Source organism: Enhydra lutris, unplaced genomic scaffold, assembly GCF_002288905.1.
Source record: "Enhydra lutris kenyoni isolate GAN:26980312 unplaced genomic scaffold, ASM228890v2 scaffoldscaffold106, whole genome shotgun sequence".
Lineage (NCBI taxonomy): Eukaryota > Metazoa > Chordata > Mammalia > Carnivora > Mustelidae > Enhydra > Enhydra lutris.
In genome coordinates, this window is record NW_019154190.1 from 805,929 (window position 1) to 822,348 (window position 16,420).

The window sequence follows — 16,420 nt, forward strand, 5'->3', positions numbered from 1 at the left end:
CATAGGATTCCATTCGCGTGAAATGTCTGGAATGCGCAAAGCCACAGGGATGGCAGGCAGTTCAGGGGTCTCCGGGGCCAGGGAAGGTGGGATGGGGCGACAGCTAACTGACACAGGGTTTCTCCCTGGGATCCCGGGAATGTTCTGGCACCAGATGGCAGCGAAGCTTGCACCACAGGACGAACATACTAACATCCCCTGAACTGTACGTTCTTAGCACATTTTATGGCAAGCAAGTATCTGAAATGTTTAAATACCAAGAGAAAAGGCAAGTTTTGCACAGAGAAAGATACGAATGGCCTCCTGTTTCTCAGTGGAAACCGTCCAAGAGAGTAGACGGCGAGCAGCACCTTTAAGATATGAGAAGAAGAAAAAAAATCGTCCTAGCGAAAATAGCTTTCCAAATCACAGAAGAAATACAGACATTGTTTCACAAATACAAAAGCTGGAAGAATTCTAGCATTCCCAGATTACGTTAAAAAGGTTGGAAGACATCCTTCAGGCATAAGGACAGCAATGCTGGAATCCTAGATCGCCACTGCAGGATGAAATGCTCCTACTTTGGTAAACATACACAATTTCGTCTCATTCCCAGGGGCTGGCTTCTGTGGGGCTCCGCTGATGATGCTGGCCACGTCCGTGGCCCTGTGTCCTGCTCGTGTCCGCTTTTTTTTTTTTTTACACTGTTCACCATTGAGTGTTGTTGTCGTTTTCAGATCAAGTTCTTTCCTAGATATGTGACTGGCAGATGCCTTCCCCCAGCCCACAGTCCCCCAATGTGGGGTCTTTCTCAGAGCAGAAGTTTGTAACTTTGACCGATTTTCCCTTTTGTGGGTGTTGCTTCAGTTGTCAAATGTAAGTAGTCTTTTCCTGGCCACAGCTCCTAAAGATCTCCTCCGATCTCTTTCCTGAAAGTCCCATAGTTTTGTATTTTCTATTTACATCTGTAATCCCTGTAAAGCTCATCTTTCTATGAGGCCGGGTTTTTTGGTGGATAAACACCCGAATCCCTCCAGCACTACTTGAGATTCTATCCCTGAATCTGACATCCTACCCTTCCTCCACTGAAATGCTCTTGCGCTTTTCTCAAAAACCAGGTGGACACACTCATCCTGAGCCTACCAGGAGTCACCGTGTTAGAATAAAACACACCTCCTGTCCCCTTGTCCCCCGGGGGGACTTGGGGGACTCAGGAACCGTGTGCTTGGCACCAAGGATGACCAAATCCATATTGCTTATTGTACCATAGCAAACTGCCACGCATGCTGGGGGCCCCTGTGACCTGTCCCAGACACCCCCCAAGGAGGGAAGACCCCCACCCCCAGCCTGGCCCCAAGACATGGAGCTTCCCAGTCCTCTCTGACCTGAAACCAGTGTTCTCCGGGTCCTCCTACAGCCCAGCACCACCCCCTCCCCTAGCTCCCATGGTGGCCCTGATCAACCCCGCCTCCCACACTCACGGTCCACGCGGAGCTCGGCCTTGGTGGATGACACACCCACGCTGTTCTCAGCCATGCAGCGGTATACGCCCATGTCTGCGGGCACTACAGCTGTGATGATGAGCTGGTGACCGCCCTGCTGGTCTTCGCTGATCATGTAGTGGTCATCCTCCTCCAGCATCCGGCCGTCCTTGAACCAGCATACAGTGGGCACGGGCTGGCCAGTCACCATACAGTCGAAGCTCACGGGGTACCCGTCCAGCACCTCCTGGTTCTGCAGTTCAGTCAGGAATACCGGGGCTGCGAGGGGCAGGTGGGGCGTGCAGTGAGTGGGCCCCCGCTTCTCCTCCAGCCACCCCAGCAGCGGGTGGCCCAGCATGCATCACTTGCAGGCCCTGCCAGCTTCACCCCATTCTCTGGGAGGGTCCTTGACCTCCCGGCCTGGGTCTCAAACCATCGAGAGGCAGGGGATAAGAGACAGGAAATGGGAGTCGGGAGGGGAGGGGAGACAAATGCTGCGTGGGCTGAGGGTCCAGGGCTGCAAGCATGAGACGGTTTCCAGACCTGATGCCAGGGGCTATGAGTCACACCTCACTGTTGTTCCTAGGGACATGCGAGCCAATAGTGGAACAGCTTTAAAATTAACTTGGTTGTTTGAGCAGGCGAAGGGGGCCGTGGAACCCCACCTTTTATAGCCATCAATCCCAAACCCTCACGGAGCAAGAAACGCAAACCCTGGGAAGTCGGGATCCCTAGACCCGCTTCACAAAAGGGGACACTGAGGCCCAGAGGAGCTAGCTGAGATGGACAGTGAACTCTGCTACCCCCGAATTCGGGCTCTTCCAGCCCTGTGGGCTGCATCTGCAGTGGCCAGAGGCAGGAGCCCGGCCAACTCCCCAAGTCTGCAGCCGCTGGGATCCTTCTTCTCCCCCGCCCCACCCGGGCAGCAGGCAGCGGGCAGACTTACCGGCTTCCTCCGCAGTCAGTGGGCAGGGCGCCATCGCCTGCGGCGCAGCAGGGGGCGGAACCAGCTTGCTGATGTGCATCTCCACACCCCTGGGCCCCTGCTCCGACAGGTCGATGTCCACCGAGATGCCCATGGTGCCGAACATCTCCTGGAAGCAGGTGGCCGCACGGTGGGCCTCGTCCAATGACTCGAAGTGGATGTGGACGAAGTGCTGGTCTTCGCGGTACATCTGCCGGTCTGCAGGCTCCTCGGGCTCTGCGGATCCCTCATCCGCACTGAGGAAGATCTCTTCATCTGAGACCTCAGCCGGGCTCTTGGTGCGGAAGAGCCGGTGCAGCCGCCGGGCTGCCCGGTGGAAGGCGTCGTCCAGCTCACCCCCCGAGGAGCTCTCTGCCTCGCTCTCAGTCCCACTGACCACCACACAAGCGCTGTGGGTCACGCGGCCGAACTTGCTGCTCACCTGACAGGTGTAGCGGCCGGCGTCTGCCCGGCCCAGGCCCGTGACCAGCAGGGAGCAGGTGCCATCGCTAAGCTGGTCGATGTGGTGGTGCCGACCATCCGCCAGCTCCATGCCATCCTTCAGCCAGCGGGCACGTACGTCCGCCTTGCTGGACACCACACACTCCAGACGCAGGACATCCCCCACCTGTGCCTCGGTGTCCCCGAACGTGCGGGAGAACACAGGTCCCTCCTGCTGCTTCATCTCCTTGCGGACCTTGTAGCCCTTGAAGGCAGCCTGGATCTTCACGGCTGCCTTGTCCATGGATGGGTCACTCAGGTCCTCGGCACTCAGGTCTCCCGGTGGTAGGCGAGTGGCCGCTGGCTGGTCCTGATGCTTCTGTGGCTTCCCAGGTAGGACTGTGGGGACCCCAGCCTGTGCACACAGGGAAGGTGGGGAAACTGAGGCCCGTGACAGGGAAAGGATGGTGCAGGGACAGCTGGGGCAGGGCTGGAAGCAAAGCCCAGGGCTCCCGTCCCTGCTCCATGTATCTGTACATCACACCACTCTGCTTCCTGCCCTCCTGCAGCTGCTTAACCTACGGATGCCTAGTGACTCCTATGGCCTCCGAGATGGAGGCTCACCCCCTGAAACCACTTTAAGTGGTCACCCGGACAGAGACTGACAGGTTGTGAGACAGAAAGACTAGTTTCAGCTCTTAACAGCCAGCTGGATGGTGGATGGGTGGACAAGTGGACAGGTGGAAGGGTGTGTAGATGGGTAAGTGGGGGATGGATGCGTGAGTGGTTCTGATGGATGGGTGGGGGATGGGTGAGTGGGGGATGGGTGGGTTGATGGTGGATAAGTGGTGAAGATCTGAGCCATCCAGGCCTCTCCTTGCAGGTCACACTGGACACTCACCTTGCTGGCCAGTGGTGAGGTGCTGGGCCTCCCAGCCTTCTTGAGGTAGGCAACCAGGGAAGGAGTGCCTGCCCGGGACTCATCGTCAGAGCTGGTATGTGAGAGATCAGCCTCGCCAGTTCGTGCCAGCTCGTCTGCTGTGGAGTAGTCCTCCGAGAGGTCAGGGGCTGCTTCCTCTGCCTCCTGTCGCAGACGCTGCAGGTGACTGTCCTCCTCGGGCAACTCACTGATGGAGTCCAGCGTGGGCTCACGGCTCATGCGGCGCTTCCGGGCCAGGGCCTCCCACAGCAGGTGCAGGTCGCCCTCCTGGGCTGCCTCAGGGGGGAGGCTGGGCTGTGCAGGGGTCTCATCCCCAGACCCGGGGGTCAGCACCACTGAGAAGGACAGGAGACTGGTCAGCAGGTGGGGGTGGGGGGATGACAAAACCTTTACCCCAAGCTGGCCTCAGCTGTGACTGTGCTTCTCCTCAGTAGACCAGAGAGCTCTGAAGGCCCAATCTTTACAAGGTTTTGAGGTTCTGAACTGCCCTGTTGGTCTCAGCTTCCTTGATGAGGCCAGACCTCAACCTACATCAGGCCCCTGCAGAAGAGGAGTGAGCCCAAGGACAGGGCCAGAGTCAGGGAAAGTGCAGATGCCTCAGAGTGTGAGGGGTTCAGAGCAAGTGGGGGGTTGGGGGAGCGGGGGGAGTGATGGGGGAGGAGTCAGAGCACAGAGGGAGGGAGCCAGAGAGAGTGGGGAGGTCAGTGCACGGGGGAAGGGGGCCAGAGTTGGGGTGGGGTGCTCAGAGTGCACAGAGAAGGGGGTCCGTGGGGAGCCTGGTGGTGGTAGGGGTCTTGCAGTGGCTCAGAGCACAGGGCATGGGGCGTCAAGCACAGAGGAAGGGGATCAGAATGGGGATGCTCATAGTGAGGGCTCAGAGCACAGGCGGTGGGGGACTCAGAAGGAAGGGGGAAGGGAGGTTCAGAGGACAGAGGCGGGAGAGCTCAAGGGACCAGCAGTGGGTAGGAAGGCATGTGTTGGCCAGCGTCCTGCTCAGGTATCAATGTGACCTGAGCTGTCACCTTGTGAAGAAGCTGACCTACGAGGCTCTGCATTTCCCCAACTGTCCTCGGTATTCTTTGGTGTGAGGCAGGCTCCCCAAGAGGACCCCCTGCCCTTCCATCCCCCACCAGAGCTGACGAAGAGGAGGGGCCGGCTCACTCCCACACCCCAGGGCTCTCACGCCTTGGCTGGGTCCCGAGGACGCACCCTGGAAAGTGGCAGCTGCAGGGGAGATGGGGTCCTGGGTGCGGCGACAGCGGTACTCGCCCTGGTCCTCCGCCGAGAATCCCCGGATGACCAGCATCTGCTGCTGACCCCGGCAGAGAACCTGGAAGCGCCCGCTGGGCTGGATGAGCTCTGTCCCCTTCAGCCAGATGACCTCACCCGCCTCAGTGACCTCGCACTCCAAACACACGTCCTCGCCAGCAACCACCTGCCGGCTCTCAGGAGCGGGGTGCATGGGAACCGGGGGCACGGGACCGGGGCACGCTGGAGCCCCCGGCATGGGAGCTGGCGGCGCAGGTTCAGGCTCCTGGGGCTCTGTGGGGAACAATGCCACTTCAACAAAGGCGTGCCGGGGGCCCTGCAGCCTGGGGAGACCTCGAGCACTCCGGGCGGACCTCACCCTTCCCAACCGTGGGGAGCGCAGCGACTCACCCAGTCTCACTGTCTGCGGCAGGTGCACGGGCTCCCCAGCCCCTGCTGGGCCCACAGCCGCCACGCGGAAGCGGTAGGTCTCCCCGGGGGCCAGGCCATCCACCACGCACTCCGGCCCGGGCACCAGTTCATGGCACAGGCGCCACTCGCCCGTGGCGGCCGCCTTCATCTCCACACGATAGCCGCAGAGACCGCCGCCACCGTCGCTAGTGGGTGCCACCCATGACAGCGTCACGGAGCGGCCTCTCCTCGCCACCACCTCGGCGTCCTCTGGGGGATCCGGGATGCCTGCAGGGAGTGGGGACTGGTCCACGGAGGCTCCTGGTTGGCTCCCGCGCGTGCCCAGCCGCCCTGCTTTGGGTCTGATCCTGGGGTGTGCAGCGGGTGCCAGCGGCCCTCCCCCAAGGCGGGTGAGCCTCTGTGCTCAAAGGCCAAGACTGTCTGCGGGAGCCAAGGGAGACTGCGTGCCCTGAGCCAACCAGGATGGGGGCCAGAGAGAGGCCCCCGGCAGCCTCCAGGACTGGAACAGTAGAGCCCTCCCCATGACCTGAACCAGGCGACCTGAGTCACCCACCCAGTACGGTGAGCCGTGCAGAGGCCACGGCATCACGGGCGGCGAAGGTGACCTCGCCAGCATGGTGCATCTGGGCACTGTGCAGCAACAAGGCATGGTGGCTGCCATCTGCGGTGACCATCCAGTCAGGGTCGTCTGGCTGCACAGCAGCCCCGTTGATGTACCAGGTCGCCTCGCCCACCGGCACCGCCTCGCTGAGCGTGCAGGTGAAGCGGGCTTGCACCCCGGCTCGCACCGTGGCGTCTTGCAGCGGCTCTAGGACGTCCAGGCGCCAGCCTGTGGGTGGGGGTGGTGTGGGTAAGTGCAAGGGCGCAGGGGTGGCCTGGGGTTTACGCAGGTTTACCAAGCATGCCACCAGGTTCCTACAGCCCTGCCGCCTCCCTCTGGTGGAGGATGAGACCCAGCCTAGGCAGGAGGGGCCTCAGAGACCAGACAGCAGCCCTGCAGGTCCGTGGCGCGGGGTCCCATGGTCGGGCTGGTCTTAGAGACCTGGTCCCAGCCCTGCATGTCGGCGGCTCCAGTCCCGTGGTGGTGGTGGGGGGGTCTCAGAGACCAGACCCCAGCCCTGCACGTCCATGGCTCGGGGTCCTGGGCATGGGAGGGGGGGTCTCAGAAACCTGGTCCCAGCCCTGTACATTCCTGGCATGGGGTCCTGTGGGGGGCGGGTCTTGGAGTCCTGGCCCCACCCCATGGCCCCACCCCGCCCCCCACCAGGCCGGAGGCTTTGCTGGGGGGGCTTTCCGAGATACACGCCCCTGCCTCCGCCCTCCCGCGCCCCTGACCTCTGACCGTGAGGAACGCGGACGTCACCACGTCCCCCGCCAGAAAGGTGACCCGGCAGCTGTCCTGCGGCCGCAGGTTCTTGAGCAGCAGCAGGTGACGCAGGCCATTGTCGAAGTAGACCACCTCTGCATTCTCTGACGTGTGCACAGGCTCATCGTCCAGCAGCCAGCTGTGGGCAGCCACCTCGGGGCGTGACAGCTGGCACTCGAACAGCGCCTCGCCACCTTCCAGCGCGTCCACGTTCTCCAGGCCACGCAGCACTGTGTTCTTGGCTGCGGGGAAGGGGGCAGCTCAGGGCTCCCTGCGCAGTCCTAAGGGAGGGCCTCCCCCCATTACAAAGGGCCCCAGGGCTGAATAGGAAACAGCCAGTGGAGGGCAGCATATGGTGTCCACGTGGGGCCCCACCCACTCCCACACCCTAGGGGCTCTGGTGGCCAGGGGGATGGGGTCACCACACCAGACTGGTGAGATGGCTCACAGGTGTTTCCAAAGCACAGCCAGGCTCAAACCCCCACCCCACCCACCCCCCACTGCAGAATGGGGCTCTGCAAATGCTCCCCTTTCTCCCTGTCCCCAGCCATGCTGAGCTGCTCCCCTCACACACACACACCCGAGACGCACCTCTGCCCTAATCCCCTACCCCTCTCTAGTCCTCTTGTGCACACAGAACACCAGTCTTGGTAAGTGGACACGTGGTTTTTGTGTAAGCTGGGAGCTCAACCTGGGCATGCCTGGCCCCAACTCCAGCTCAGGGCCTGGCTGCCCTGGCTTGCCGCCTGCCACGGCCCATCCCACAACACACCACCTGCCGGGCAGTGATGTCAGTAGGAACAGTCTGAGTGGGCTTCCAGGAGGAGGAGGAACCTCAGATTGGGCATGCCTGAGCCAGGCAAGAGGACTGACAAGAGGGACAGCAAGGAAGGAGGGACTCATGAGGGGCAGCAGGGACCTGGATGCCAGGCGCCAGGTGGGGTCCTGGGAGTGGGGTGCATGTCAGGCCAGACAGGAGTGCCAGGCAACCCAGAGCTGGCCTGGATGCCAGGAAGGCTGTGACCATGACCCACAGGACCTCAGATGCTGACCTAAGGGAGGGGGGCAGGGCAGCCAGGTGCACGGCCCCAGCGACTCTCTGGGGTACGCACTCGAATGAAACCTGTTCCCAGCCCTCGTGCTCAATCCCAACTTGTCCACAGAGTCCACCCTGCAGGCCAGGGTGCCTGCTCTGGACAAGGAGCCCCAGGGAGAGAAAGGGGCAAAACAGAGCACCAGAGAACCAGTCTATGTCCCTCTTATGGCCACCTTCCTGGCCCTGGGCTGCTGGCACCACAGACCAAACATCTCCACATCCCGGCCCCTTTCCTCCCCGCATCAGAATCAGTGGCACCAACAGGGGTTATGTCCATGTCTGTACTGGGCTCAGATGGCCAGGCAGGGGCTGCTCTTAACCATTGTGGGGGAGCAGGACCACACCTGCCATCACTGCTGGCCCTCAGCATCCTTAGTTCCCATCCCAGATGTACCTGCTGCTTTGCCTTGATAAAATACCAGACTTCAAAGCAACGGTGAGCCCCTGAGCCCTCGCCTGCCCTCTCCTGCTTCTTGGGGCTCTCTTGTCCGCACTCCCTGCCCAGATGCCCTCATGCCTCGGGCCCATCCCCACCTCCCTCAGGCTTGGGCTCCCACGGGGCCCCTCCCCATAGCTGCTGGTGGCCATCTCCCCTTCCTATAGCCCCCACAGGGATGGCCCCCTGAACAGGGGGATTGCTGTCTATTCTGTGCCTTGCTCCCAGCAACCAAAAACAAAGCATTTTAAAAACTAAGTTCTGTTGAGAGTGAAGTGGGGGGTGCCCCATCCGGCAGGTGGCCCCTGACCACTGCCTCCAGCCTGCAGCTCACTCATCCCCAGGAGGCGTTCACATTTTCCCAAAGGGGAAGTGTCAGCAGCCAAGAGATGTCCCCAAACAGGGGCTGCCATCCGCACCCCGCTCCTTGTTCCCAGAGCGTGTCCTTGCTGTACTGCAGTAGGGACACAGGCTGGGGGGCCCTTGGGGGACCGGCCTGGATGGGAGGACAGCTAAGGCCCCAGGCTCAAGGAGCGCAGCCCAGCACCGCATCCTGTCCCAACTGGCCGCTGTGGGAAAGGTGGGCCCCTGCCTCCTGGACCCTGTCTTTCTGGCACAGTCACATGGCCTTGGCTGTCACCGCCAGCCTGGGCTGTCACTGCTGGCCTTGGCAGCACTCGGGACGGTCCCAGCCATGCCAGAGCCGTGCAAGGCCTCACCTTGCACATGGAGCAGGGCTGCCACGCGGGTGCCCGCAGCCTCACAAGAATAGATGCCACTGTCGCAAGGCAAGGCTGGCCTGAAGGACAGCCTGGCCACGGTCCAATCCTGCTCTATGAAGACACGGCGCCCGTCAGCGCGCACCTCCTGTTCATCCATCTTCCACGTGGCCTGCACGGGCCGTGAGTACTGGCAGAGGAGCTCTGCCGGGCCGCCCTCCTCCACCACCAGGTCCTGCATGGCACTGACCACCTCCACCGTGGGATCTGTCGGCCGACACCCCGGGCACGCGTCAGCCAGAGCAGCCTGGCCGCACCCCACCCGCCCTGTGCTCTCAGCAGCTCAAGCAAGCGTGGGGCTGTGGCAGGAGGGGCCCCGTCCCAGCGACCTGAGCCTCACCCCTGCCCACCACCATCCCCGGCGGCTCCCCTGGGCCCCTCCTCATCCCTCCCATCCCCAAAGCCCTCCCTCCCTCCCCACCCCCTGGTCCAGGCCATACTTCCCCTCAGCAGGGACACGACACCTGTCCTCAAAGCCCCCAGACCCCGCTTGGTGTCTGTGAACTCTGCTGGTCACACGCAAGCCCCCCCAGCCCAGCTCGTCCCTGCTCCAGGGGCCTCGCTAACCTCCCTGGGGTCCCCATCTCCTCTTAGCCTGCTGAAATCCTACTCAACAAATGGGTCACCCCAGGGCGTGGGTGCGTGTCCATGTACAGTCTGCCCTGGTCCTGGGGTAAGAGCGCCAGGCAAAGGCTTGCTGAGTGGTTAGATGCATGGGACCAGCTTGAAAGGACAGCACGGGAGAACCTCTCAGCTGTCCCAGGAGTTCCTGACACCCCCACAGATGTCCCTCCCAGAGAGCCCGCTGCAAGGGAGGCAGCAGCTAGCAGGGACGGTGCAGGCTCTGCCCAGGACTGGGAAGGGGGCTCTCCCCTCCCGACTGCCCTCGTGGGCTCCTCAGAGGGCTGGCCCAGGCAGGAAGCAGTGTCTGGGCCCCACGGGTGGCTGAGGAGGGGCATGCCTTACAGCTTCACCACTCCCCAGGCCCACCTTCTCTCCTACAAGTCAAGAAAGCAGACCTCCCGCGTGCCTGCCCTGTGCACGTCCTGGGGCCAGCCCCAGACCTGCCACCCAGGGAACCCGCAGCAAGCTTGCCAGGTCATCGGGTGCAAAAGCGCCAGCTCAGGGCGGGGTCCCGTCGGCCAATACCTTTGACCAACAGCTTGGCCGTGGAGACCAGGGGCCCTGCACGGTAGGTGATGGTGCCTGAGTCGGCAACCCCCAGGCCCGAGAGCGTGAGGGAGTGGAAGGTCCCGTCACGCACGGAGATGGCGCTCTGGGGGCTGTCCTGCAGTAGGGTGCCATCCAGCCACCAGCGGGCCTCTGGCCCACCGGCGCGGGACACCTCACAGGAGAACGTGGCCACCTCCCCCGCAAAGACGTCCACATTCTGCAAGCCACGTACCAGGCATGGGGCCGCCTCTGCGCAAAAGGGCAAAAGGGGGGGGGTTGGGCATTCTGGGTCTGTGGCACTAGCCTGGGGTCTGAGTCTACAGATCCACCCCGGCCAGCTGGCCCACCTTGCTTGCAGAATGAGACCCAGAGACCATGCATGGCAAGCCCATGGAGGACCGGCTCAGCGCCCCCTGCAACTGACACCCCCACTGGCACACAGCCACTTTCACGAAAGGAGGCTGATGACATGCCTCCATGCCCTTTTCAGAAGGCACAGCGCACATGCCCTAAGCCCCCAAACTGGGGTCTTTGTGGGGTGGAGTGTGGAGTGAGGAGAAGCTGTGAGGCCTACTGCTCTGGTGTGGTGTGGGATCTCCCTTGGGACATAAGCTTTCCATCCCTGGAGAGATGGAAGCAAGTATCTCTCCCATTCTCAGAGTTCCATCTATGCAGATGTGCCCTAAGGTCCCTCTAGCCCTCAGATTCCCAGGCCCTAATGCTGCATGGCAACTGTTCCCCTGCCCTGTCACACAGTGGGGCCTGAACCCAGGGCCTTCCCAGATGCAGATGATACCTGCTCTGTACCCCTGTACCCACCATGGCTGACCCCTCCCCCAAAAGGCCCTCCATACCCTTCCTGAGGCTGCGCCATTGATGCCCTAGCCCCCACCTGCCCTTCCCCTCTCTCCCAAAAGTGCGCACCTGACTCCATCCCCACACTGCCCCATCAGTTCCCCATTCCCGTCTCCAGCAGAGTTCCCAAGTTCATCCACATGCCACCGGTCGGGACACTCAACACATCCCCATGCTTATGGTCCTCCCCACAAGGCCATGGGCAGGATACTCCAGCTGGGGTCACCAGGCCAAGACTGGCCAAGGCACAGCCCTCAGTAAAGCCTGCAAGGCCCAACCCAGTCCCATGCTGCCCCCTCACAGATGCCCAACCTGATGAACATATGAGAGCCTTCCTGGACCCACTCTGCTCAGGACGACCAGGATACTACCCCTCTCCCATCACTCAACTTGAGGGCACTGCTCTCTGGAGCCTTTCCCAGCCCCACAGTTCACAGAGCTGTCTATCCGCCCTCTGAAGATCTGGTGGAGAGATCAGGGGACCTGAGATTCAGGACTCACTCTGTCTCTGTGTCCAACTCCCACAGCAGACTGGGGACTCCCTGGGGCAGAACTGCATCTGTCCCCTCTCTAAGTAGATGATGGTGAGGTAGATGGTGGATAGATGTACAGACGCACAGACGGATGGTACGTGAACAGATGGATGGATGGTGGATGGATGGATGAACAGGTAGATAAGTGGACAGAAGAAAAATGAGTGGTAAATGGACAAGTGGATGGATCTCTAGATGAATGATGGATAGTGGATGAGTAGTTAGATGCATGGGACCAGCTTGAAAACTGGGAGTAGGACAGTACGGAAAAAACCTCTCAGAGTCAGGCACTCAGAGATGACCAGCTCTGGGGACAAAGTATAACCCAAAATGAAAGTCTTCAGATACTACCTACAGGCCTGGAACCTTATATGCTCTTGTCTAAACCTACATGCATCGTAGGTGCCCTGCTGCATCAGCACTTGGAAATCTGCTGGATGCACAGCTGTGTATCAGTGTAGAAATGAGCACAGGGACCGGTGTCACAACAGTCATCGTATGGAGGGTGGAAATCCCAAAGGCCCTGCCTCCACCGCAGGGCCCAGGCCCACAGCAGCCAGCCTCCCCACCTTCCTCCTGTGGACAGCAATCATCCCATAGTGGGATCCCAAACACACAAGAATGTCTCAAGCTGACATGCACTGGTCCATCTCGTTGGGCTTCTGGTCTGTGGCTTTAACCACGAAGGGGTGGAAAATGGTCACCCCAAGGCAAGTTCACCTCTGGAAGGCTTGGGTTTCTGGTCACACCACCTCCAAACAGCTCCCTGAGTAGGGAAATACAGACACCCACAGGCAAGGGGCTGCTTAGGGGAGGGGGCTGCCCACCTGTGACCTTTAACTGGGCCTCCGAGCTACATGAGCCCACTTGGAAACTGATGGTTCCAGCATCCTCTAGGGTCACCTGAAGGAGAGAGGGGATCTCAGCCTGGAAGCCCTGCTCCCACCATCTCCACAGGCCCCCAACCCTGTGTTGGGACCTTCCCTCACCCACACCCGTGGGAGCACCATGGCTGGGGACAGGTCCCAAGAAACCCACCTTGTGCAGGGTGAGGAGATGGAGCGTGCCATCTTCCACAGTGATGTCATTCATCTCATTGGCCTGCAGCGGTACCCCTCCCAGGGCCCAGCGGGCCTCCTGGCCAGAGGCCCTGGACAGCTGGCACCTGAAATGGGCGTCCTGGCCCTCGCTGAGCTGCAGGTCCTGCAGGGGCTCCAGAATGGTCACCTCAGGGACTGCACAGTGGGAGACACAGTGTCGGCCTCCCAGTCAGGAGTGCCTCTCAGTCCCCGGGGTCTGCCGCAGCACCCCACCCCAACTCCTGAAGACAGGCACGTGAGGCACCACTCCATCCCAGAGTCACCCAGCACAGGGCCAGCTCCCCACCGGTTTCCCACCCACAAAGGCAGGGATCCAGGGACCTGTGTCTGGCCCACAGAGGGCCCGAACCCCCCAGCCCAGAGTGTGCAACGAGCCTGCCGGGCCCCACTACCTCGGACAGTGAGCTGAGCAGAGGACGTGTGGACGCCCACGTGGAAAGAGATGGTGCCTGCATCCTCGGGGGTCACGCCCGTCAGCCGGAGAGTGTGGGTGCGGCCTCCCCGCACGGACACTTCCGTCACCTCATTGTTCTGCAGCGGCAGGCCCTGGAGACGCCACTCCACATTGGTGACTCCGTCCCGTGACACCTCACAAGTGAACTCCACGTCCCCATCCACCTGCACCTCGGCATCCTCCAGCCCCCGCACAATGGTCACCTCCGGCTCTGGGGGGTAGGTCACAGGTCCCTTTACCAGCGAGGCCATAACATCCGAGCCAACCTCCCAGTCCTACTCCTCCAGGAAACCTTCCTGAACACCTTCACGCTCTTCTTGTCCCAGCCCCTTTGTGCCCCACACACTTGTTACCATGACACTCAACTCCTAGACGGGGTTGGGGGTTCCTGTTTGGAAGGAACATGAGCACTTGTGTGGTGCTGGGCTCCACCCACCCTGTGGCCAGCCCTGCCTCGGCCAGGACAGCAGGAAGGCAAGCCCTTTAAAACAGGCGGGGCTCCATGAGGATGACCAGGCCAGGCTGCCCGCCTGTGGGCTTGGGATGCAAGGCAGTTTCGGGGGGGGCGGGATGCAGTGTGTTTCCCACTATGAATACTCCTCTCTAGGAGCACCCACACCAGAGGGAAGTGGAAAGGAGGAGAGCCAGTAACCCCAGGGCCCTTGGAATAATACCCAGACAAGGGCCCGGCCTTAATGGGAGCTGGGCCAGGCCAGGTGCCCCCACCAGAGCAGCCACAGGAGTAGAAGGGGTGGCAGGGAGGGCTCACCTTTGACCCTGACAGAGGCCACGGTTTTCTGGCCGCCAGCAAGACAGACATACTCGCCCGTGTCCTTGGCCTCCAGCCCGTGGATCAGCAGCTCACATGTGGTCCCCAGGCGCCTTATCTCATATTTGGGGCCCCCGTGCAGCTCCACACCCTCCTTGAGCCACTGCACGGGGACACCAGACTCTCTCCCGCTCAGCTCACAGCACAGCCGGGCCACACTGCCGGCATCCTGCTCCGTGCTCTGCAGCTCCTCCCGGAATACGGACCTAGGGGCTGGGGGGCCAGGGAGGGGTGCTTAGGGCTGCCCAGCAAGGCACCCCCTCGCGCCCGCTTGGGGACTGAGGGCCCAGAAGAGGGCAAGGCGCTGCTGGGCAGCTCACCTCGGATGGAGAGGCTAGCAGTGCTCTGCGAGTCGCCCGCGTTGCAGGTGTAGTGGCCTGAGTCCTCCGGCTCCGCGCCCCGCACCAGCAGCTCAGCGGTCCTGCCCTCCTGCACCATCTGGTATTTGGCGCACGGGAAGAGCTGCAGAGACCCTTTCCGCCACTCCACGCTGGCGCCCTCTCGGCTCAGCTCGCAGCGCAGGCGCGCCGTGGCGCCCTCGTCCACCTCCTGGGCCCGCAACTCCCGCAGGAACCGCACAGGTGCAGCTGTGGGGACGCAGAGAGCGTGAGGGCAGGCGCCGGGCCAGGAGCGCAGGGGCGACCGCGGGAGCGCAGGGTGTGCTGCTGTGGGTTGGGGAGAGAGTGGGGCGGGGCCCCAGGGTGCCTGCCGGGGTGCAGGGGGCAACCACCAGTAGGGAAGGGACCACAGGCACTCGGCTGAGGTTTCTGGGGACATGAGACTAACCGGTGGGGCGCCATGGCAGAGCGGGAGGGGCCAGCTGCTAAGGGTCTGGGGGTGGGAACCACGGGGGCGTGGCTATGGGGATGCTGGGGCGTGGCTACAAGGCACGGGGGGGCGTGGCGCAAAGGGGCGTGGCTACAAGGTGCAATGCGGACCTCTGGGGTGTGGCTACGGGGTGCAGGGTCGTGGCTGCAAGGTGCGGAGGGGGCCAAAGGGCCGTGGCTATGGGTGCAGAGGGGTACCAAAGGGGCGTGGCTATGGGTACAGGGGCATGTCTACACTGCGCAGAGAACTGCAGGGGGGTTTCAAGTGGGACCTTCAAGGGTGTGGTTACAGGACTGGGGTGGGTGCCGCAGGGGTATGACTATGGGTGCAGAGGGGAACCGCAGGGACAAAGGTACAGAGTGCAAGAAAGGAACTGCAGGTGTGGCAATACGGTGCAGAGGTGAACCACAGGGGCCTGATGGTGGAGGGAATCACAGGGGTGCAGCTATGACGCCACAGGTAACCTCAGGATCTCAGCTACTATGGTGGGGACAGTGAGGGCTGAGCTTGCTGCCAGGCCTGACATGTCGCCCGTGGGATGCCCAGGGTGGTGCTGCAGCCCTGAGGCACACCCCAAAGCACAGGGGTCCTGCATGTTGCATGGGTCTCGCCCTGGGGCCCACCTGTAACAGTGAGGGTGGCACTGGTAGCCTGGGGTCCACAGGAACATGCGTATTCGCCTGTGTCCTCTCGGCGCAGGTCCCGCAGTACAAGCTCCACTATGGGGCCCCGCTGCCGAGGCTCCCTGCGCCCGTCAGCCTGCACCTCTAGGCCGCCCTTGCTCCAGATCACAGCGGCATTGGGCTGGGACAGTTCACACCGCAGGGTGACCGAGGCCCCCTCCTCAGCCTGCAGGCTCTGCAGGGGCTCCCTGAATACCACCTGTGGGGCTGAAGGGTAGGCGGGGGGCCAAGAGACACAGGATCAGCCCCGTCATGGGCGTCCCAACATACAACGGGACACACTGAAGGCGGACAAGTTGGGCAGATTGGGGTGAGGTGAGAGAGAGACACGACGGGAGAATTCTGTCCCCACCACCAGGAGAGACCCCATGAAGACATGAGGATGAGGCCAGTAACCAGACAAAGGACACAGGACAGTAGAACAGAGGACAGAGGAGGGTAGTACCTCTGACAGCCATAGAAGATGCAGAGACACAGAGACAAGGACAGGCACCCACAGACTCCAGACTCCATGTGGTCACACATGGTCTTTACACATGACAGTAAGCTTGGCCGATGTCCTCTCCTGCCCACACATGCACGAGTACTCCCCAGCATCCGTCACAGCCAGGCCACAGATCTCCAGCGCACACATGATCCCTTCCTGCCTCAGGCTGACTCTGTCCCCAGCTCTGAGGGTCCCGGACCCCTTCCTCCACTCCACAGGGGCTGCCTTGTTCAGCTCACAGCGCAGCATGGCTGTGGCACCTTCTGTGGCCTCCTCATCCCTTAGACTTTTTGTGAACTTGGCAGGCAGGGCTGGG

General features: G+C 61.8%; 1 protein-coding gene across 1 annotated transcript in view; it reads right to left on the reverse strand.

The window, feature by feature from the left end:
• LOC111139417 (obscurin, cytoskeletal calmodulin and titin-interacting RhoGEF) overlaps positions 1-16,420 on the reverse strand; it is a 159,060-nt gene that overhangs the window by 76,014 nt on the left and 66,626 nt on the right. Inside the window, exons 36-49 of the mRNA XM_022491664.1 lie at positions 16,152-16,415; positions 15,558-15,824; positions 14,427-14,693; positions 14,047-14,319; positions 13,216-13,488; positions 12,762-12,958; positions 12,551-12,626; positions 6,821-7,093; positions 6,039-6,314; positions 5,465-5,752; positions 5,015-5,296; positions 3,767-4,140; positions 2,407-3,280; positions 1,461-1,739 (exon numbers count right to left, since the gene is read on the reverse strand). Coding sequence (XP_022347372.1) covers positions 1,461-1,739; positions 2,407-3,280; positions 3,767-4,140; positions 5,015-5,296; positions 5,465-5,752; positions 6,039-6,314; positions 6,821-7,093; positions 12,551-12,626; positions 12,762-12,958; positions 13,216-13,488; positions 14,047-14,319; positions 14,427-14,693; positions 15,558-15,824; positions 16,152-16,415 — 4,263 coding nt within the window. The remainder of the gene's footprint in view (positions 1-1,460; positions 1,740-2,406; positions 3,281-3,766; positions 4,141-5,014; positions 5,297-5,464; positions 5,753-6,038; positions 6,315-6,820; positions 7,094-12,550; positions 12,627-12,761; positions 12,959-13,215; positions 13,489-14,046; positions 14,320-14,426; positions 14,694-15,557; positions 15,825-16,151; positions 16,416-16,420) is intronic.